The sequence below is a fragment of the Dermacentor albipictus genome, chromosome 1 (assembly GCF_038994185.2).
Source record: "Dermacentor albipictus isolate Rhodes 1998 colony chromosome 1, USDA_Dalb.pri_finalv2, whole genome shotgun sequence".
NCBI lineage: Eukaryota > Metazoa > Arthropoda > Arachnida > Ixodida > Ixodidae > Dermacentor > Dermacentor albipictus.
Genome location: NC_091821.1, coordinates 483680043 through 483703959, shown reverse-complemented (window position 1 = coordinate 483703959; position 23917 = coordinate 483680043). Strand labels below are relative to the sequence as shown.

Below are 23917 nucleotides of genomic sequence, written 5' to 3'. Positions count from 1 at the left end.
ACAAACATGCCGAGGACCCGAATAACGTCGACCCTGGGTATCACCCCCCCGTCACAAGTACGAAGACTGATGCTGCTTTCGGAAACTGGCTTCCAATCTTTGGGTCTGCCTCCCTTCTCTTTTCTGTAAAGCAGAAGCTCCGACTTGGCGGGGGAGCATCGAAGTCCGGTGGGGCGAAGATACTCCTCGATCACATCGATCGCCTCCTGCATGGATTCTTCGACTCTGCCCTCGCAGCCGCCGGGGCACCATAAGGTGATGTCGTCGGCGTATATGGTGTGCTTGACGCCCTCTACGCGTGCCAACCTCTCGGAAAGACCAATCATACAGATGTTGAACAGGGTGGGTGAGATGACGGCGCCCTGAGGAGTGCCCCGCCCTCCGAGGGGCACATCGTTGGAGCGGAAGTCCCCAATGCGAAGCTTGGCCTTCCTGTCCGTTAGGAAAGAGCTGACGTAGCTATGGAATCTGTAACCGAGACCCAGGTCTGAAATGGTCTTTACGATGAAGCTGTGGAGCACGTTGTCGAAAGCTTTCTCGAGGTCCAGACCGAGCAAAGCCTTGACGTCTCTGGAACGGCCATCCACAATCTGATGCTTTATTAGCTTCATTGCATCCTGCGTCGAGAGTCCGGCGCGGAAGCCGATCATGTTGTAGGTGTAAACCTCGTTGTCTTCGAGGTACCCGTTGACCCTGTTGAGGACGACGCGCTCCATGACCTTGCCGACGCAGGAGGTTAGAGAAATCGGCCTGAGGTTCTCGATGTTCGGGGCCTTGCCGGGCTTGGGAATGAGCACCGTACAGGCCATCTTCCACTCTGCAGGAACAACGCCGCTATTCCAGCACTCGTTGATTTTGTCGGTCAGGAAGACGATCGACGTGTCCTCGAGGTTTCTCAACATTCTGTTGGTGACTCCGTCTGGACAAGGCGCAGACTTGCGGTTGAGTGCGAAGATGGCCTGTCTGACCTCGGCAACGGAGAAGTCTTCGTCGAGCTCGGGGCGTGGAGGGCCTCGGTAGTCCGGGAGTTGGGTCACTGGATCTCCATCGCGACAGACGGGCAAGTACTTCTGTACGAGTTTTGAGACGAGCTCATCAACCGTGTGAGACCTGGTGGCTTCGTGAAGGGCCCGGGCCAACGTATGCCGCTGATTTGACTTTGAACCGCTTTCGTCGAGAAGGTGCTTCAGCATACCCCAGGATTTGCCGTTGCGCATCTGTCCGTCGACGGATTCGCAGAGATCGTCCCACTGCTGCTGGCATAGCGCCTTGCAGTGTTCACCGATGACCTTGTTGAGCTCTGAGATCTTTTTTCGGAGTCTGCGATTGAGCCTTTGGCCCTTCCATCGGCGGAGCAGGGCGTTTTTGGCCTCGATCAGGTGGGCAAGTCTGCTGTCCATCCGCTCGACGTCGAGATCGGTTTCTACTTTCTTGGTAGCCGCGGAAGCGTCGTTCCGGACGCCTTCGCACCATTCTTCGAGGGTGGCGGGTGCCCTGTCTTTGCCGGGTTCTTCGCGAATCTTGCGAAAGCGGTCCCAATCGATGAACGTGAATTCCTTGATCCTACTCCGAGACACCTTGAAGTTGGTCTCGAGAATGTAGTGGTCGCTGCCGAACTCCATGGCGGTGTTCTCCCAGCCCACGTCCTCAACGTTCCTGACGAACGCGAGGTCGGGTGTCGAGTCCCGGGTGACGGAGTTGCCGATGCGCGTAGGAAAATTCTTGTCAGTGACCAGAGTGAGGTCCATCTCGTTGGCGTCTTGCCACAGGTTGCGCCCCTTGGTAGTGTCGTAGACGTAACCCCAGATGCCGTACGGTGCGTTGAAGTCACCGACGACGACTAAGGGTCGAGGGCCGGCCAAGTCGGTCGCTTTCTTGAGGATGGTCTTGAACTGCTGGCGCGAGTCCCTGGGGCTGCTGTAGATATTGAGGACGAACACGCTGTTTCTGCGCTGATTCTGCTGTGGTACGTTGAGCAGGATCTCAACCATGACGTATTCAATTCTACCACTTGCCAGCTTGAGGTCGTGGGTGAGATGAGTCAGCCTTTTATCAATCAAGGTGCAAATCCCTCGCCCCCCGGGCAGGCCCGACACGGCCCTGTAGCCCTGGAGCGAGGCGGCGGAGACTAATGTTTCCTGGAGAGCAATGATTTGAGGTTTGACAGCGAAAGACCTGAAGAACTGCTGCAGAGGGGCTTTTTTGTTAGAATACCCCCTGCAGTTCCATTGCCAAATGCGAAAACTCTCTTTGGACCTATCCATTATGGCGGACCGGATGGACTACCACCTAATGGGGCAGTTAGGGCTGTGCAAAGACTGGGGCCTCCTGTCGCCGCCCTGGTTGGATATTGAAGTCTAGCTTCCTTTAGTATGGCGGGAACGGTGAGCGGTTGGACGACGGAGGCGGATGAAGCCATTCGCGCCTCAATGGCATCTATGCGATCAGTGAGAGCTCCGAGGCCCCTGTTGGGGTCTCCGAGTGCAACCTGAATTTGACGAACGTTATCGGTGAGACAACTGACGCTAGCAGTGACCTGTCTGAGGCCATCTGCCAGCCCAATGAGAGTTTGCTTAATCTCGCTGACTTCTGCGGACAACGCTCCCGATTCACCTGTTTGTTTTACTACTGCTCTGCGTTTGGTGGACGTCGCAGTACCGTCTACTGGGGCTGGGATTGGAGTCTCTGTGGCCCTGCCTGGCACACCGTTATCTGACACATTCGAAACGAGTTTCCGAATCTCTGCCGTTTCGTTAACTAGCCTCTTGATCGTGCTCTTGAGATCGTCGTTCTCTTTGCGTAAGCGAGTGACTTCCGCGTCCCTAGCTCGCTCTGGGTGTTGGTCGTTACGAGGTGCCTGAACAGCTTCTACATTGGCACCGGGCTTGGGACGTGCCAGATCGGCCCAAAGGAGGGTCGGCTGCTTCCCCAAATATGTGGAGGCGGGCTGAGGTCCAGATGCTGGCTGGGTTCTGCAACCCGGGCCGCCCCTGGAACCGGATCTGGATCTGGATCGGACTCGGGATCTTGACATCGACCTGGCCCTGGAGGCGGAGCGGCTCCTGATGTGACCCCTGGAGCGGCCACGAGACCTGGATCTCCCCCTGGACCGGGAGCGGCTGCGACCGTGTTGGCGTTCACGCGATGCTTGCCGGGCTTGATTCGCGCCTTCCATGGGCGGGAAATGTTCGGCGTTGAGGACGCGGGAGCGTTCCCCCCGTCTGCGTCTGACGAGATATGGCGTCTGAAATCGTCGCTTGCACTCCTTGGCGGCGGTAAGGTGGTCGCCACCGCACAGCTTGCATTTGGGATCGCAGCTATGCTGGGCGTCGGGGTTTGCTTCTCCGCATCCTCTGCAGATGGCGTCGTTCGGCGAAGGGCAGACGTCGGAGCGGTGCCCGAGCCTGCCGCAGCTATAACACACGTCCATTTGCTTGCGAAATAAAGTGCACCTGACAATAGTGCCGCCGTAGGAGACAAAATTTGGCACTCGGTACCCCTCGAACAGGACCACCACGGTGCCGGTGTTCTTGATTCTTTTGGCGCCCAGCGCCGTGGGATTTCTCGGGTTTACAGGTTTTTTGTCGATCACCGCGGGCCCGTCGCTAAGGGAGACGCCTCGGATGACGCCCTTGCACGTGTAGTGGGGGGCGGCCTCGTAAGCGCTCACCTCGAAACGTTGACCGGCGACGGAGATGCCCTCGACGCCGACGTAGCGTGCAGCGTTGTCCCTGTTTGGTGTGCTGATCACCATTATGTTTTGTTGAAAGTTAGGACACATTGTGTCCGTGTCTCGCGACGCCGAATCGAGCCCGGCAGCCTGCCATATGGCGTCGGCGACTGCGGTAGGTCCGCACTTGCTGATACACAGGCCTCCCCTGGGCCGCACGACGATCTTTGCCTCTTCCTTGGGCATAGGAGGCATCCTGGCTCCTCGAATTATCTTGCTTTTAATGCCCGCGAGGTCGGCGCTACGCCGAGCGTGGGAACTGGTGTTATGCTGAACGTCGGCCGCACTGGCATTGGCCGCGTTTCTCGTGCTCCTTGAAGAACGTCTGGCGGCAACGAGCTGCCACCCTGAGTCTTTAGTGAAGTCCTCGGGGGATAAAAACTCCCCTTCCACCTCACACTCCATCACAAAGTCCGTGGAAAAAGCCTCCGCCGAGAAGAGGTGGGCTAGCGATGCCTCGCCTCGCGAACCTTAACACGGTTAGGCTCAGCACACAGTCATGGCGTAGTCGAAAGAAAAACGGCAAGAAATGTCACAAAAGTCCACCCACCCACAAAAGTCGGGTATCAGCGTGTTCCTCTTGACTTCACGGATCCGAAAATGTAGAAAGTTCAGGGGTATACACTCGAAAAACATACGAAAATGTTGGCAAAAAGCGGGAGCCGAGCGAACCACGTCAAATGTGGCTGAAACCCACTACCAACACTGCAAGATCAATCTTGTTTTCTGCATTTTCGTTTTGGCTGCGCGGATAGCCGTGCTCTTGAACGAAAATACGCAGTTGCAGATAACGGCTCGTTTCTTAGTATTATGTATTTATTTCTCTTTTATTCAGATCGCGTCAGCAAGGGCTCATTGCTCAGCAGTAGTCCATGTTTACATTTCGTGCACGTTCACCGCACTCATTATGTCAGTGCCCGTGACGCGTTCCTGTAATGGATTTAGATTTGTTTACAATAGATGACTGCGCGTTTTGGCGGTGTTGTAGAGTCGACATACAATCAACAAACCCTACATGCGTTCGAATGCATCCGAACGGATACCACGAAGCCGGCCACTGAATCATATCTTCTCACCGATAACACAGCTGAGGCACTTCGCGCGATTCCAGTTTTCCTAGTGTACTAAAATATAGTAGGAAAAAGGTTCTGAAGATCAAATATAGCTGCTGTGAGATCGTTCTCTTCCACCGAAGGCTAGGCAAAGCGTACCCGCCGAGTCAGTCTACACGCTATCGGCCCGTCTTGGTTCAGGAAGTCTAACGAGGAAAAATCACTCTATAGGTCAGCTTTCGCATCAATGTTTTTAAGTAAACCATTGTTTTCATGCCTGCAGTGTCAGCACAAAAAGCGATGGCCGCCGATGTGACGCCTTATAAGCATATGCATATTTGCTGTCTTCGAAGTTTGCTGCCAGCCGCAATAACCGACGCTTCTCTGATAGAGATATGTGACTACACAGGCGCGTCGATAAGAACGCATTGTTGACCAAAGAAAATGCTTCATTTCGTTTGCGAAAAGACCAGGAAAGGTTATCGAAATCGACAGTAACGGTCCATGCAGCGTCCCGACCCGGCGGTTCACTTTAGACGTTTTTCGGAGTTAAAATACGAAACGCATAAGAAAATCAGTGTTCTGGCACTTGAAGTCACACTATTTAGTACGGACAACATTTTCTTTCTGATGGAGGCGTAAGTTTTTTGCGGGACGATAACGCAACTACCATGTGGGTGCGAGACATGTCCGAGAAACTGAAACATGGTAAATTATTCTCAAATCACTACATTCGGGCGTGGCGTACTGCTAAAGTACTAGGCTGTTGCTATTATATATATATATATATATATATATATATATATATATATATATATATATATATATATTGAAATACCACGGTCGTGACGACGCTTTATTCCAAGAAGTAAAAATGGCGCCGAAGCAAAACGAACACGAGCCGATGATTGATGGACTTTGTACAGTTGAAGATGAAGTCCGCATAAATGCTTACACTAATTTACGCCGTGGACGGAAGCGGCCAGCCTGGCCGCACATTAGACAGTGGAACGGAGATGAAAGGGCTTCAGGCGAGAAACGTGCACGGTCTCTGTTCCGCGGCAGCGTCGGTCACTTGGGGCCTCAAGAGGTGTAACGCGAAAGTTCACCGGCGAGGTCTGCTCTATGACTTTGTAGGGGCCAAGATATCGAGACTCAAGCTTGTCACATAAACCGGGTGTTCGTGCAGGGGTCCACAGGAGCACATCGTCACCAGGGCGGTAGGAAACGAAGCGATGAGAGGCATCGTACCGATGTTTGCGATCGTCTTGGCTGGCTGCAGTGTTCATACGGGCACGACGACGACATTGGGCAAGACGAGACACAAACTGGTTGCAAATGAATGGTGAAGCGTTGACGGGGCCAGAGAAGAAAGAAACGTCGAGTGATGAAGTTGGGTGGCGGCCATATACTAAGAAAAACGGAGAGTATCCGGTGGTCCATTGAACAGACGTGTTGTACGCAAATGTTACAAATGGGAGAATCGCATCCCAGTTATGATGATCAGGTTCAATATACATGGATAGCATGTAAAACAGCGTGCGATGAAATCGCTCTGTTAGGCCGTTGGTTTGAGGCTGGTATCTAGACGTTGTCTTGTGCATGGTGTTGGACGCTTGCACAACTTGATTAAGAGTGCTTGAAAGAAATGCCTTGCTCGGTCGCTCAAAAGAACGTGAGGAGCCCCGTGAGGTAAGTAGACAGCCTGCAAGGAGCCCCGTGAGGTAAGTAGACAGCCTGCAAGAAGAAGGCCGCTACTTCTGAGGCAGCTCCTGAGAGTATTGAGGCTGTTTCAGCGTACCGGGTCAAATGGTCAACAGCAGTGACGATTCATCAGTTGCCGTCTGGAGTAGGTGGGAGTGGCCCAAAAAGGTCAATGCCGACGACAGAGAAGGGTTGTGCTGGACAAGGAAGTGGTTGTAGGGTCCCGACCGGAGCAGTAGTAGGTCGCTTACGGTGTTGGTGGCCTGACGTAGGGTCATCGTGTGAGGCCTGCAGAACTGCAGCGGTAGTGAGCGCGGTAGAACGTGAACCCATCGATGGCCTTCCGGGTGAAAAATGTACCGGTAGAGCACGTCGTCTTCAAACTTGAACAGTTTGAGCTGTTTCCGTAGCCTGGCATTGGGTGGAGATGAAACACCGCTAAGGCGATTGATGATACCATGGCAATAGGAATCGGCGCGCTGGTGAGTGGAAAGCACTGAAAGGCGGTTTGATGAAGTCAAGGAAGAAATCGGTGTAATAGACGAAGCGTACTCCGTGCGGCCAGTTTGACAAGGTGATGTGATGTGCTCCGATGATGGTGGTAATGGGCATCGTGAAAGAGCATCGGCATCTTGGTTCTTCCGTCCGGACTTATATATGACATTGAAATCATATGCTTGTAATCGGTGTATCCAGCGGCCAAGGCGCCCGGACAAGTTTTTGATCGTCAACAACCAACATAGGGCATGGTGGTCGGTCACAACCGTGAAATGTCGACCATGGAGATATGGACGAAATTTCTGAATGGACCAGACAACAGCCAAACACTCTTGTTCGGTTATCGAGTACTTCTTTTCCGCGGAATTGAGAGTGCGGCTTGCATATGCAACAACCTTTTCGCAAAATTCGAGGTCGCGCTGCAGCAGTACGGCACCAATTCCGTGACCGCTGGCGTCAGTATGCACTAATGTGGGCGCCTTGTCATCAAAATGACAAAGAACAGGTGAGGATGTTAGTGCGCGCTTGAGTTCTTGGAACGCGGCTTCACACTGACCGTTCCAATCGAAAGAACTGGAACTAACAAGGAGCTTGTGGAGGAGCGAGGCAATGCTGGCAAAGATCCGGATAAAACGTCGAAAGTATGAGGCGAGTCCAATGAAGCTGCGCAGTTCTTTTGCACGAAGTGGGCGTGCAAAGTTGAGCACCGCGGAAATTTTATCCGGATCGGGCTGGATGCCGTCTTTGCTAACGAGATGACCTAGGACTTTAATCGTTGTGCTAGCGAAACGGAACTTCCTCGTGTTTAGTTGAAGTCCGGCATTAGAAAGGCATGTGAGCACTTCATCTAAGCGTTGCAGATGGTCAGTGAAAGTCGAGGAAAACACGACGATGTCGTCGAGGTAACATATACAAGTTTTCCACTTGAGGCCGCGAAGAACCGTGTCGATCATTCTTTCAAATGTGGCAGGGGCATTGCATAGGCCGAAAGGCATTACATTAAACTCATGAAGACCATCCGGAGTAGAAAAGGCGGTATTTTCTTTGTCCGCTTCGTGCATTGGAATTTGCCAATATCCGGAGCGAAGATTAAGGCGGGAAAAATATTGCGCGCCTTGCAACGAATCAAGGGCGTCATCGACACGGGGGTTCGGATATACATCCTTACGGGTGATCTTGTTTAGCGCATATATATATATATATATATATATATATATATATATATATATATATATATATATATATATATATATATATATATATATATATACGGTTGCCAGGCACCTCGTTTTTCTCGCTCTAGCACTGCCTTTCACACCAATACCCAGCGCCTTCCAGTATGGCGCGCCAGTCCAGCGCTCCAGCATCCAGCGCGCGGCACTGGGCCCACATTCCGGCATGGTGCTGGACACTGCGTACTGGGTTTTGGAAGAAGGAAGCAATTTTCACCGCTATCTCCGCCGACGGAACGAGCACGAAAGGACGACGGCGGCTGCCGACCCACCCCGGCAACGGCGCCGTGTCTCGATGCCTTACGTTCGAGGAGTAGGGAGACGTTAGTGAGTTTTAGCGCGTCAGGCATTTCGGTAAACGCAAGTGGGTCGGGCTTTTTACCGAATGAGCGGAGGCGCAAATGTGAATGACCTGCACAATGCAGGCCACGTAATGGCTCATTCATATTTAAAACAGCACCAAAAAAACACGGACAAGGCAGGACACAGGACAAGCGCTGTTTTTTTTCTTTTTTTTTATCAGCGCTCGTCCTGTGTCCTCCCTTGTCCGTGTGTTTTTGGCGCTGTTTTAAATATGAATGATCCGTACCAACTAGCTCGCACCCAAACCCTTCTGAGTCACGTAGTGGCGCAGATTTCAACTAGACAAACACAGCTAATATCGCCGCAACCAAGTGTGTTTGAATATGCTGCAAGTGTACATTTTTTGCAGCAGCATGATTACGCCGCTGTCGAAAATTTACACCAGCAGCGAAGTAGAATACTGTTTGTCACAATATGGCGCCTTGATAGACTGTTTATCAGCGCCCAGGCAGTCATATATGGTTCACCCGTACCTTCTGTACTTAAATTAATTTATCTCATCTTTCCCCAGTACAGACTAACCAACCGGAGATATTCTCTTGTTATAATCATTGTTATTTTTTCCCATAATCTCTCTCCCACTCCCTTCCACCAGTGAGGGGTGTCAATCGGGCCCCTGGCGTGGGCTGACTTGACATGTCTACTTGCACGTCAATGCATGTCAGTGCATGTGAATGCGCTCGCCAAGTGGAGCGATTCTTGACATAGCAGAAATGTACCCCGGCCTGTATTACAAATGCATTTGTCCCCTCTCGCCACATGAGAAAATTTGTAGAAATGGTGCTTCCGGACGGGCATAAATGTGGCCAGACGAGTTTCTCATTCACATTCAAGTTCATGACACATAACAAATGTCACAGTTTCGCATACAGGGTGAAGCAATGAGTCTGATAGCGACGTTTCAGAATATCACTTTACAAGAGCATTGACTATTACACAATGTAAATCACGTAGTTCCTTAAGCCGTAAACGGATTGCAGTATGCATATCCTTGCTAACAGGCATTACATACATGAAAATATCTCGATGACCGCGAACGCTCGCTGTCCCAACACTGGCGTTATAAGGAGCGCCGGCCTAAGAGAGCGAAAGCTTTGTGATATCTCACGTTTCAACGCGTCTGCGAAATTTCAGATTACACGACCTCCGAAACAGGTGCCGTTGAAGACAGCGCACATAAAATGCCCAGCCATCTCAGCTCGCCACACACATCGCACCCGCCACAGATTATTTTGAAATTAGGCCACTCGGCCGCGTATGCGCTGATAGCCAAGCGCAGTCAGGGCAGGGATAGAGGAGGAGACGTGTGTTCAGCTGCCCCTGATAAGGCGCGTTCAGACCCCTCACGCTTGCGCGCGATGGAACACGAGACATCGATCATTGGGCTGGTGTGAGGACGGCCCGCATCAAGTCACCATCTTTTACAGCTCATCCTTGCATACTTTCCTTTGCCACCCAGCATACGGCGTGCGATTTTATCGTACTTGCATTTTAAACTGTACCTCAAGGTGACGCCAACGCGAAAGTTTTCCTGGGGTGTGCTATAATTGTTATCGTCATAAAACTAATAACAACGCAGTGCAAATTCATCACAGCGCGCAGAAGTGAGGTTCGGCTCCAAGACAAAGAAGCTATCGTTTATCTTTATTTACAGATTTGTCAATCTGCAATTCGTTTCACGCTTGGGTCACCATAAAAATATTTCTCGTGTATATCTTTGTATATTTCGCATACGGATTACCAAAGCAAGTTAACTCCAATTTCGTGTTTTTGGCAGACTCAATGTTTGGTTTGTTCCAACGGGACACAAAATGGCAGTCATGTACGCGAGAAACCACATATGGAATCGCGGGTTTGAGTCCGACACCGCGGTCGCTGCATTCCAACAGGGGAAAAATTCAAAACCTCTGGTATTACCTGGCTTGGAGTAGATGACAAGGTAATCAAAGATATCAAACTCGTGTGGGGCCTTTCACGACGGTTCATTGTCCCTTTCGTATGCTAAAACCCACTGATCCACATATGAATCCGTCAATCACTGAAGAAGCAATCACGTGTCGTTTTTCCCACCATCGCCAGTTTTCATTTACGATTCTCTTTCATTTGCACCCTAGTTACACGGGCGTGCTAACCAGTCAAGACGCACCTCAGTTACCGGACTGAACTATGGTTACCGGTAACTACAGATGGACATATGTTACACAGGAAAACCTGCCGTCATTTACTGCCGCTGCAGGGCTCTGACGAAGGTGACGTGATACTAATTACTTCGAATGAAAATACATTTCTTTAGCTGTTCTAAGTATATCGACATAAAAACTGTGTTTTCTTTAAAATATGTCCCTCGTATTAGCATCTGCACTCTCTGAGCATACTGATGCAATTGCTTTCGCGGGGTTTGGCAGCAGTTAGTCCCAGTCAGTCAACTGTTGGTCAAAGTTTATTTCACGGTCGGTACGAAAGCCAAGGCAATCCATTGCTGGATTGCAATGTTTACCTGAGCACGTGCGCTGTGATTAGCTGTGATCCCTGCGGTTCTGACATGTTTTTGCTAGACTGTGTACATTATTGCTTGTCGTTTGTTCTTTTGTCGTTTCTGCCAGCTTTGATCTGGTGACACTAACTGTTCGATGGCGTTGGGCAACGTTGTATCCTGCGATGGGGACGAAGACCTCGACGACTTCTTCATTAGGCTTGCCGCTCAACGAACAGCGCAGCACAACAAGCAGATGGAAGTGCTCCGTGTACTGCAAGACGTTGACACTGCAAGACGACACTGCCTCTCAGCGTCCTCAAGAGGCAGTGTCGTCTACTCGTGGCCACGACCGTTCGGCTTTGTTCCCGTGAGCAGCATGGGTGGTCGCACCCGCGGGCGCAATCGTGGTATAAAGACACGCTCCCGCACTTTCCCGAAAGTCTATTCAAGGAAAACTTCCGACTAAATCGGGGCACGTTTCGATATATTCTGAGTATGCGCAAATCGATGGCACGGCAAGACACGAATATGCGCAGAGCCATCCCTCTGGAGAATCGCGTGGAGATTGCATTGTATCAACTGGCTACATCCGCTGAAGACAAAACCGTGGCCAATCTCTTTGGCGTCAGCCAATCGTCCGTTAATATAATATTCCGCCAGTTTGCAGCTTGCGTCTGGATATTGTGTTGAATTTATTCTGTTTAAGTGTACTGGGTTTCGGAACGTTCTGGTTTGCAATCTTCTCATATCTGTTTCTTGAGACTTGTCGCGTTGTTTGTGGGGTTGTGGGCATGCTTTTCTTTGTTTCGTGTAGTGTGTCAGTATGTCGTGGTACGTGACCAGTCTGTCCCTGTCGTCTTTTATCGCTTCTTCGTAGTCGTCGCCTCCTCCGTCTTCTCCATCGCCTCCGCCGCAGTCCTTCCCACTTCCCCGGGGGTTGCGGGGTTTTGGGCCGTCACTGTCCGTGCCGCGGTGGGTTAGTTTTCGCGCGACTCGGTGGGCATTCTCGTTGAGGTTGGGAGGGGCATTCATGGTAACTTCTCCCATATGTGCCGGGATCCATTTGAGGTATTTGGGTGTAATTGTGCCATTCTTAATGTTTTCTGCTCTGTAGTGGAAGTAAGAAATGCACTTTCAAAGCATATTCCCGCCCACCGGATCACCTAAGTGTCTTGACTCACCGCACTTTTAGGAGGCACTATGAGGCAGTGACAAGCACTCAGTCTACATTTTATATGCTGCACAAATTCTATTTGCACAGTTCGTGAGAATTGTGCAAGAAGCCTGCGCAAATGCTCTGTGCCCTGCAAAGTGACTTACGTCTCAATTGCAAGGCTTGCGTCGCCATCTTGAGAAGTCTCTGCATCGACTGGAACCCTGCAATGAAGATGTATACAGTGTGTAAATAAAGCTATACCGCGCCAATTGATGTTGGAGCTCTGCCGGCATAAAGGTGCTCCACTGCGGACGTGAAAGCGCGGCATGAACACACTACGTATTTGCACTAGCCAAAAGTATGGGGTTCTAGCTTAAACACGTTCAAGCAGCGTTCAACTTCGTCTTATTTTTCAGCTGGATCCATAAAGTTTTGCCTTTCACTATGGCCAGGAAGAATAAACACATTTGGATATATGCAAGAAATGTAGTTGGAATGAATCTAATGCCAGGTGAATATTCATATAACCTGATGTCTCATATGCAGCTACACTTCCTCTATAAGAGGGAAACGCAGACCAATATTTTTCCATTTTTTCCATCAAAACAAACCATCACACTTTTGAAAAATATAAAACCCCATTTGACATAACGCAGTGTCTTAGTTGCTTCTTTAAGGCTACATTTCAAGGATCCACTAAGGAGTACAAGGGTCTTTTTCTTCTTCTATCACAGCATTCCCCGACAACTCTTTCCGGATTGATCTGCGTTATCGATGAGGCGGACACGTATAGTTCATACACCCGAAGAACAAGATGCGTACGAGGAGCGCCGGAGGGAACAGCAGAAGAATGTAAACAGCGCCGGCGCGAAACAACCACCGACGAAGAACGTTCCTGCGATGCCCAACGAAAACGACAATCGCGAGCCTCGGCATATCCGAACGAGCAAACAACGCCAGACTCGCAAACGCAAAAAAATGATAACCATTCCACTGTGTGAAGATGGAACGGTAGCGAAAGCACTTTGCTTTTCGTTTGAGAGCTTCGACTGTCATCAGTTTTTGCTGCCATTCCATCTTCACAGAGTGGAATGGTTGTCATTTCTCAACTCGGCTATCACCAACAGTCGTATAATGGTTTCTCTTCATATTCCTTCGTCAGCTCATCTATCCAGCCAAACAAGGCCGAAGTATCAAGACTTTTCTATCTGCCATTGTATCGCATTATAGCCAGCTAAACATGGCGTCCTCCGGCGACTTCAAGCTTGTGTACTGTAGCGTAAGCAAACTGTTGTGCACAGAAAGGTCAACAGCCAATGAAATTAACAGCTAAATAATAAATATGTATTACGGTAGTTAATGTCCTTTGCATGCTGCAGTAACTGGTTCAACGAGTTTAGCAGTACAATAAAGTAGCGTGTAAATGCGCAATATGACTCAAGGTCACTGCTACCGTGTGCCGGCCCGAACTAGTTCACATAGGCTCTACCATGGTTCTGAAACTCGCCGGCAAGCTGTCGACACCGCTCATCGCGTGCTGTATTACTGCAGAAAATAAAGTTGCTATTGCAAAGAGAAGTTGTTCGTTTTTCAGCTCTCTAGAGTGGGCGCGGTGCCTTTGCACGCAGAGGCACCACTACCAGACCTAACAGTGCGCCTAATCTTTCAACGTGGCACGTGCGTCTGGTTGATCGTTGCATATTCGCGGCCACTATCACAAGCTCATTTTATTCTTGTTAACAGCCCTTTCGATCAAGTTATTTTACAGTTCTTTATATTGTAAAGCTTGATGCCCTGGTGCGAGATAAACCATGTTTAGAAAATCGTACCGTAAAAATTTTAGGAGCACGAAAGCTAGCATAATGTGTTCCCTCGGAGCTTCAGTTACCTGAATTCGTGTGTGCGCTGGTGCGGCACACCACATGACACATGCAGACAGCTCTGATTGTTGTCGCCTAATCGAGTGTGGTAAGCGGTGGCGTAGAAGTAGAGCATCCGCCTCGCATGCAAGAGGACCGTCGTTCGAATCCCGGTGCCGCGCAATTTTCCACCGGATAAAAAAATCCGCCTGTTGATAAAATTGCATAAACAGACCTGGAGTGCGACCTGATCCCGATGACCACAACCGGTAACGCACTCCCTCACCAGAGCAGGATTGGCCAGCTTTGTGCAGTACTTCGCCACAACCTCCTATATGAATACGACAATCAAACCCCGGCCCTCAGTCCCCAGCCGCTGCGAAGCAACTGACCACGGCGGCGGTCAGGCCTGTGACGCAGCAGAGGGTGCTAAGAATCCCTAGGACAGGCCGCCTGCGCATACTGAACTTGGCAACGTTTAACGCTAGAACGTTATATAGTCCGGCGAGTCTAGCAGTGCTATTGGAGGAATTACAGGGCAGTAAATGAAATATAGTAGGGCTCAGTGAAGTTAGGAGGACAAAAAAAGTATCCTGTGCTACCGGGGCTTAGCGGAGAGACGAGAACTAGGAGTCGCTGTCCTGATTAATAAGGATATAGCTGGTAACATACAAGAATTTTATAGCATTAACGAGAGGGTGGCAGGTCCTGTTGTGAAACTTAATACGAGGTACAAGATGAAGGCCTTTCAGGTTTACCACCCTACATACAGTCATGATGACCAGGAACTCGAAAGCTTCTATGAAGACGTGGAATCGGCGATGGGTTCAGTAAAAACAAAATACACTATACTGATGGGCGACTACGGCGACTACGGCGACGAGCCGTATGTAAACATACTGAAAGATATCTATAGCGGATCCACAGCCACCGTAGTCCTCCATAAACACAGCAACAAAATTCCAATCGAGAAAGGCGTCAGGCAGGAAATACGATCTCTCGAATAATATTCACAGCGTGTTTACAGGAGCTATTCAGAGACCTGGATTGGGAAAAGTTGGGAATAAGAGTTAATGGAGAATGCCTTAGTAACTTGCGATTCCTTAATGATATTGTCTTGCTTAGTAACTCAGCGGGCCAATTGCAGTGCATGCTCACTGACGTGGAGAGGCAAAGAAGAAGGGTGGGTCTAAAAATTATTCTGGAGAAAACTTAAGTAATGTTTAATAGTCTCGGCAAAGAACAGCAGTTTACGATAGGTAGCGAGGCACTGGAAGTGGTAAGGGAATATATCTACTTAGCGCAGGTAGTGACTGCGGATCCGGATCATGAGACTGAGATAATCAGTCATTATCCCTCAATAGAAAAGTGCATAACAACTGCGTCTACCAGCACTCACGTGCGGGTCAGAAGCCTGGAGGCTTACGAAAAGGGGTCCCCTTAAATTGAGGACGACAAAACGGGCTATGGAAAGAAGAATGATGGGTGTAACGTTAAGGGATAAGAAAAGAGCAGATTGGGTGAGGGAACAAACGCGAGTTAGTGATATCTTAGTTGAAATCCAGAAAAAGAAATGGGCATGCGCAGGACATGCAATGAGGAGGGAAGATAACCGATGGTCATTAAGGGTTACGGACTGGATTCCAAGGGAAGGGAAGCGTAGCAGGGGGCTGCAGAAAGTTAGGTGGGCGGATAACATTAAGAAGTTTGCAGGGACAGCATGGCCACAATTGGTACATGACCGGGGTTTTGGAGAAATATGGGAGAGGCCTTTGCCCTGCAGTGGGCGTAACCAGGCTCGTGATGATGGTGGTGGTGGTGGTAGTGGTGGTAGTGATGATGATGATGACCGAGCGATACCTTAATAAAGTTCAAGGCCAGACATACAATAATAACACGTTACATGTATACGTTACGTATCGACAATGTTGAGACTTGACTCGCCTCCTATTCCTATCCCGAGCACAGCTGCGGGAGCGCCTGTAGGCCCGTCGCCGTTTGATATTGCGGCTATATCGAAGCTAAAAGCTTAGCGACGACACCCTAAGAAGTTTCCCAATCCAAACAACTTGTTGACACCTCTCGGGAAAGCGCGAAAACTTGCCACTTGTCGTCAACAGCACGTTCGCCGTGCACCCTCCAGCGCAATCTCACATACCAGCAAGGCACCGGACGATAGACGGCGGTGTGATCGCAAAATTGCGGCGCTATCAATAAAACCGCCTATAGCAGTGACCAAGTGTATTCCACTTTGCTACTCGTGTAAATTTTCCGCAACAGTATAATCGTTAACTCGTTGTCTTTTTAAATGTTTGAAATCTATTACTCTCGGTTACAGCAGAATTAGCTCTGTGTTTAGCTAGTTACGCTATGCGCCACCAGGTGGAAGTACCGTGCATGCCTCTCACGTTTACGCTAAAGCCCCTTCATCAGAGCGGTAGTAGTACAGAGGTGCTTTAACTTACGCCTCCGGCCATCTGTCGAATCCTCCAGGTCACCTGCGTTTACCGAAGTACTGGACACTGTTAAGTTTCGCCTACGACGCGCGGTATAGCCGGCGCGGATGCAACGGACGCCGGGGCTTCTGTCAAAGCGGCGGACATTTTGGCCCGTTCGGAGCGGCCGCGACGCATCCCCGCCGAGCGCGTCCCGGCATGTTTCAGTGCCACGTGTCTTCGTGTGTGCGTGTGTGTGTGTGCCCACGCTTGTCAAAGCGCGGTAGCCGGGGAGAGGAGCTCCCCAAGTGTGAAGCGAGGAGGTCTGACCGGCGCCGGCCCGGCTGATGCGTCACTACACTCGTCTCAACATGTCTCTCAGCTCGTCCGTGCCCCGCCGTCACGTGGTCTCATCCCGTGACCTTCCTTCTTGCCCGCGACGCCAAGAGTATAAGAGCAGCTGCCCCCGGACGCCAAGAGAGAGGCTCCGATTTCTTCTGTTGAGTAACGTGCTCTCCTGTCTCTCCACTTCGGTCGACCTGTCCGGCCGCTCTTTTGCGATGCTAGAATAAACAAGTTGTTCTGTTAGCAGTCGACTCATGCTTTGCTCGGACCTTCGGATGCTTCCAGTTGTGCCCCAGGCCACCAGGCCAACGCTATCCTTGGGGCTTGCGACCCTGTTGCAACAACTCGTGCCAGCGGTGCGATTGCAATAACGGGTGCTAGCACTGCGGTTCCAACCGCTGGTTGCCAGCGGTGAGATCGCGACAACGGAGGCCAGCAGCGAAGATATGCGGTTGACTGTATGCTGAGCAGCACAACGACCATCCGGGAGCAGTGCAACGAGCCCTGTGTGATGACTGGTTGCCTGCAGCGGAACGACTGCGCTGAATTCGTGGCTGCGAGGTTTGGTGAGTGCGGGACTTTCTTCTTCTGAGTTTTCCCAGGCTTTTGTTAGTGTCAGAAACAGAGCTGGTAATTGTAGTTGTCGTTGCTGCCGGGTTAGTTTGCGGCAAAACAATAGTAGGCAGTAGAGAAAGCAGCATTCAGAGCAGCCATGGATTTGAAGTCGTTGCGCAAACCGCAATTGCTGGAGCTTGCAAGAGAGTTCGGTCTGGATGTCTCAGAGAAACTCAGAAAACCAGCACTGCTAAGGGCTATTCTTGAGTTGGAAGCTGAGGATGACGAGCTGTCGGAATGCCTTGAGACCGTTGAGGAGAGGGAGACGCCAAAAAGACGGGAGCGTGAACGAAAAGAACAAAAAGAGAAAGAAAAAGAAGAGCACGAGCACGCTTTGGAAATGAAGCGTTTCGAGGTGGAGATGGAACGCGCTCGAAATGGAAGTCAGGCACACGGTGCAGGAGAACGAGTATTGTTCAAAATGACTGACCTAATGCGGCCGTTTAAGCTTGGAGAGGACATTGGCTTGTTCCTGGTTAACTTTGAGCGAACGTGCGAGAAGCAGGGGTTCTCTCGGGAAACGTGGCCACAGCGCTTGCTCACTTTGTTACCCGGCGAGGCGGCCGACGGAGTCGCTCGCTTGAATAGAGAGGAGGCAGAGGATTTGGACCAAGTGAAATCGAGTCTGCTAAAAAAGTACAGGCTGTCCGTCGGAAGTTTCGGGAAAATGAGAAAGGCAAAAGTGAGTCATATACAGAGTTTGCCTACAGGCTTATGTCAAACATGAAGGAGTGGCTCAAAGAAGAGAAAGCGTTTGGTGACAACGAGAAAGTTCTGCAGTGTTTCGGGCTGGAACAGTTTTATAGTCGGTTACCTGAGAACGTGCGGTACTGGGTCTTGGATAGGCCAGACGTTAGTACGGTGGCTAGAGCCGCTGAGCTAGCCGAAGAGTTTGTGACGCGTCGGGCTCGCGGAGCTAAGGACGGTCAAAAGGGTGAATTCGGCTCCAAGTTTGAGAGGCCGAAGTACACGCCCATGAGAGCAAGGAGGGACACACGTAGTGCGGATGCGAGTGTAAGCAGTCCGACCGAACCTAAGGAGACGGCGGCAGCCGAAGCCGAACGCAGAAAGCGGTTCGAGACGAGGCAAGCGCGCGTGTGTTATACGTGTCAGAAGCCGGGTCACTTTTCGGCGCAGTGTCCAGAAACCAAAACAAAAGTCGTGTTTTTTCATTATGCAGCACTGACGAGAACATGAAGCTTCTCGAGCCTTACATGCGAGACCCCTTCGTGAACGGGAAAGAGTGCCGAGTGCTTCGCGATTCCGCAGCTACAATGGATGCAGTTCACCCCTCTTACGTAGAACCCGATATCTTCAAGGACGAGTGCGCATGGATCAAACAAGCCGTGGAAGCTCACAGCGTGTGTCTGCCCGTAGCAAAAGTGCTTATTGAAGGACCTTTCGGAGCACTTGAGACGGAGGCGGCGGTGTCATCTATGCTGCCCCCCCCCCAGTACCCGTACCTATTTTCGAACAGGTCCGATCACCTCCTGCGCGAGAAGGGGCTTTCGTTTGGTCAGGCTAGCGTTCAGGCCTTAACCAGATCGAAGGTTCGGGAGCTCGCTGCAAAGGCGGTAGTTGCGGGGCCGACGTTGTCGAAAGATGAAAAAGGGTCAGAGGCGCAGCAAGCTGATATTCAGAGCACGCCCGAACTGAATAAAATTGAGCCTGTAGCGTTAAAGGCACCAGATACTGGAGAGGAAATTCCCGATGCGGGAAAGTTAAAAGAGCTATCTGCAGATTTGTTCATCGCGCCTACGTCAGACGGACTTAATAGGTTGCTAAAAGACAGCCGGTCGGCTTTCATAGCCGAGCAAAAAAAGGATGGCAGCCTAGAAAACATACGCTGCATTGTCAAGGAAGGTATCGCCAAGAAAAATGCTCGCTTTGTGGAAAGAGGTGGGGTCCTGTACCGGAAGTATCTAGACCGCAGGGGAGTGGAGTTCGATCAGCTGATCGTGCCTCAGTGCTACCGTCAGGATCTGTTGCGCTTGTCGCATGGGGGTTCGTGGTCCGGACACCTAGGAGTTAAGAAAACTAAGGACCGTCTCTTGCAAGAGTACTATTGGCCAGGGTGTTTTCGGGACGCAGACCGCTTTGTGAAGACATGCGACACCTGTCAGCGGGTGGGCAAACCAGGGGACAAATCGAGGGTGCTGTTGAAGTTGGTACCTATCATTACGGAGCCTTTTAGACGGCTCGTTATTGATACAGTGGGACCTCTGCCGGTAACAGCCACGGGGTACAGACACATTTTGACTGTGATCTGCCCAGCGACAAAGTTCCCTGAAGCAGTGCCGCTTAAAGAACTCAGCTCAGTTGAGATAGTCAATGCACTACTGTCCATATTTGCGCGAGTTGGTTTTCCTGCGGAAATCCAATCAGATCAGGGCACAGTGTTTACTTGCGCTTTGACGACAACTTTTCTCGAAACGTGTGGGGTAAAGCTGTTACACAGCTCAGTGTACCACCCACAGTCGAATCCCGGTGAGAAGCTCCACTCCGTCATGAAGCGCTTGTTGAGAGCATTGTGGCTTCAACAACAAACTGACTGGGAGCTGTTTCTACCTGGGGTGATGTTTGCATTGAGGAGCGCGCCGCATGCGGCTACGGGGTTTTCGCCAGCTGAGCTGGTGTGCGGTCGCTCGCTGCGATCTCCGCTTCGCATGCTTCGAAACGGATCACTGCCCTCTCCAATGGCTGCAGACCATCTCTTCCACAAATGGCCGCCTCCTGCGCTGGAGCCTCGCTTTGCAACAATATTCCTTTGAGGTGCGTTACAAAAAGGGGAGTGTCAACGGTAACGCCGATGGCTTAAGTCGAAGCCCCGTGGGAATCAGCCTCAAAATTGTTTGTTACTGATGTTTTTCTTCCTGAGGCAGGAATTTTAACATATTGCTTTTGTTTAGTGTTTCAATGTCATGATGTGCTTTCACGTGCAATTTTCCCATTTGTGGACGCGTTCTGGGTGCTGTTAGACTACTGTAAGGAACTAGGCAGTAGTAAAAAAGGGGAAAGAGCCTGGCATGGCTTAGTGAGGGTTGTGCCGTGCTTGCTGACTGAGCGGCTGAGGTTTCGGCGCAGTTCTAACGCTTGCTGGGAACGAGAACAAAAATGCCAACTCTCCCGAAGTCACTTTGCAGTGTCCTGTGTGAACCTGAACGTGAGAACGAGGCCTTCTCGGTGCGCTGCGCTCAAGAAACGCCAAGGGACGACCGACTTCGGTTATGAGCATCATCGAGCGACATCCCTCCGGACAGCAGATGCAGTCCCCTGAACATCGGGATCTCCTTCCCCCGGCGGGGCGGTCTGTTACGTTTCGCCTACGACGCGCGGTATAGCCGGCGCGGATGCAACGGACGCCGGGGCTTCGTTCAAAGCGGCGGACATTTTGGCCCCTTTGGAGCTGCCGCAACGCATCCCCGCCAAGCGCGTCCAGGCTTGTTTCAGTGCCACGTGTCTTCGTGTGTGCGTGTGTGTGTGTGCCCACGCGTGTCAAAGCGCGGTAGCCGGGGAGAGGAGCTCCCCAAGTGTGAAGCGAGGAGGTCTGACCTGCGCCGGCCCGGCTGATGCGTCACTACACTCGTCTCAACATGTCTCTCAGCTTGTCCGTGCCCCGCCGTCACGTGGTCTCATCCCGTGACCTTCCTTCTTGCCCGCGACGCCAAGAGTATAAAAGCAGCTGCCCCCGGACGCCAAGAGAGAGGTTCCGATTTCTTCTGTTGAGTAACGTGCTCTCCCGTCTCTCCACTTGGGTCGACCTGACCGGCCGCTCTTTTGCGATGCTAGAATAAACAAGTTGTTCTGTTAGCAGTTGACTCATGCTTTGCTCGGACCTTCGGATGCTTCCAGTTGTGCCCCAGGCCAACGCTACCCTTGGGGCTTGCGACCCAGTTGCAACAACTTGTGCCAGCGATGCGATTGCAATAACGGGTGCCAGCACTGAGTTTCCAACAACACGCTCGAGCACTGCGACAGAGCGTTTGCAACGCACGTTGCTTGGATAGCTGTCACTGGGGATCGACGGCCAGGCGGCTAGTGGAGGTGGGAGAGACTTTGTGCACTGCCTCCAGAACACCAGAAGTAGACGGCACGACGTCACCTCATGACGCAGAGCTAGTGAAGGCGGAGGTTAGCTCCGATCGCTCGGCGAACGAGTCGAGGAGAAAAAGCATAAGCAGTGTCTTATGATCGGCCTGGTATTCAGCCTCTCAAGTCTGGAAAATCTTCCATTTCGCTTTCCTTTGTCGAGGAAATTGCCCTCCTCCACGAGAAAACGCCGCCCTTCGCACCTGACAAGTGCTGAGTTGACACGGGCAACCAGCAGGCCACAAAAGGAAGGCCATTAGCGTAGCAACTTGACAAGAGGATAAAGGACTGCGGGAACACTAAAGTACTGGCCCCTACATGGGCGCAACCACACTCGATGACAGCAACCATGCAAGAAACCGTGAGAGGTAGACGATCTGTCCTGTAGAGCCCCACTTACCGCCCCCCCTTCCCACTTTTTTCGACATGGACCTCTCTGCCGACCTGTCACCTGAGAGAGCCAACTAGAGCTGTGATGAGTGGGCTGTCATTCTATAACCTCTCACTATATATGCACGTGAAGTGAACGCAAAATTTTCTATGAAACAGACTGCGATACGTTTTAGGCCAGCATTAAGCAACATTCTCATCAGTTTTCTTCTTTTGGAGTAAAATATTGCAGTATTTTTTCTGAGAACTGCAGCCTATCGCACGCTTTGCAGTGTCACCGTTGACGTCTAGCACCCCGTGCAAAATGGATTCTCGACCACCATGCCTCATCGAAACGAAGTGTGACTTCCTAATTGGCCATGGCTGTCTCGAGTGTATGCCGGTCTGGCGGAAGCCCCGCAGTGTTTACAGGCTCTTTTGTGTGTGTGCGGCGTTAGAGGGACTCTTTCCTCGAACTGTGAAGCTCTACAGGAGAACCGCGAACAAGCCACCCGCAAAAGAAAAGGATAAGCTTCTACAATCCCGGACCTGCGGCTTGGTATATACGGAGGCGGGACGCTCTTTCCTTGCTGCAGGCTTGGTATATACGGAGGCGGGACGCCCTTTCCTTGCAGCAGGCTTGGTATCTACTGAGGCGGGACGCCTATCCACAAACCTGACTTTGTGCCTGTCACGTGACGTCGACGGGAGCAAGATCCCTCCCACGATTTTGGAAAGCCTATTTAAGGGGCTCCGAAATGTACTTTTTAACACCTTCTTCACTTCACTTCCTTCTATTCTCTTCATCTTTCACCAACCTTTGAATAAACCATGCAAGTTTCGCTCTAGAAATCGTCTCGTCTTTGCCTGGTCGCCATGGTTTACCGGATGCCTGCAGCCCGCCGACAACGCCACGCTACCGAATAGTAACGTCGATAACATGATTTTGGCTTCTAGTGCGAAGTGAAACACGGACACAGAAAGGAGCAGACAGGACGAGCTCCTTTCTGTGTCCGTGTTTCACTTCGCGCTAGAAGCCAAAATCATGTTACCGTACCAACTCGCCCAACTGTCTATCCTTTTGCATAGTAACGTCGGTCGAGTTTCGATAAACAGGCGTCGCTACAACTCGGCAGTCGTACGATACGCTACCCTGGAGTACGCAACAGCAGGCGAGTGAGAAATTGATTTCCATGAGCCAGTGATGAAATTCATTTGCAGTAGAATTAATTTGCAGTAGACCCAAAATATGTAAAGGTTGAAGGGGAACGCCGCGGCTTGAGAGGAGAGTAATGTTTAACCACTCGTATCTGCTTTACTATAGAGCCCTTACTGAACATTCTTCTGAGAATGTATTCGTTGGTAGATCTATGTCTTGCCGTACAAACAAAAGCTTCCGGGACCCTTTAGGTTCAAATTCGTACCCTAAAGTGGGGGGGGGGGGATTCATTAGAATGCCAATTAATAAAACTTGAATTGGAGCTTATGCACTTCTATTTATTTGATGCTGCATACAACGATTCGGCGCGCGTCATGTGCAATACTATTGACGTATTCGTTCGCCTTTATGCATTGGACGCTTTTTCTTTTTCGTGAACGACTTATTGCTCAGGATATACTCGAATTGCAGAAATAGGTGAATTGTTAAACAGGGAAATGCTAAACCTTTGCTATAGGATGGCGCGTGGTACAAAAGAACCCGAATAAAGGTGAGACGTAGATTTTATTCCAATGTGACGCAGCTCAGGCATTCTCCTAGCAATAAATAGGGGATATTCAATGTGCATAACGATTCAGCATCTTTCCTATTAGCCCGGAGAATTAGGAGTGGCGCCCTCTCGCGAGTGACGTCACGGCCAGGACGCCGCTCGCTCCGGCTCGCTCGGCTGCCGCGCGCGCTCGTTCCCTTCGTGTATGCTTGGGGTATGGGTGGCTCGAGCCGTACGTATTGAAGAATACGTTGGCTTCTTTCAGCTGCCATACCTTAACCACAG

General features: G+C 50.9%; 1 protein-coding gene across 2 annotated transcripts in view; it reads right to left on the bottom strand.

The window, feature by feature from the left end:
* The window catches only part of LOC135901618 (uncharacterized), a 49520-nt gene that overhangs the window by 5435 nt on the left and 20168 nt on the right, over positions 1–23917 (bottom strand). The window contains exon 5 of one of the 2 annotated variants that reach the window (XM_065431476.2): positions 12376–12432. The exons of the other annotated variant lie outside the window; for it this stretch is intronic. Within the exon in view, the coding sequence (XP_065287548.1) occupies positions 12376–12432 (57 nt within the window). The remainder of the gene's footprint in view (positions 1–12375; positions 12433–23917) is intronic. 2 annotated transcript variants of the gene reach the window in all.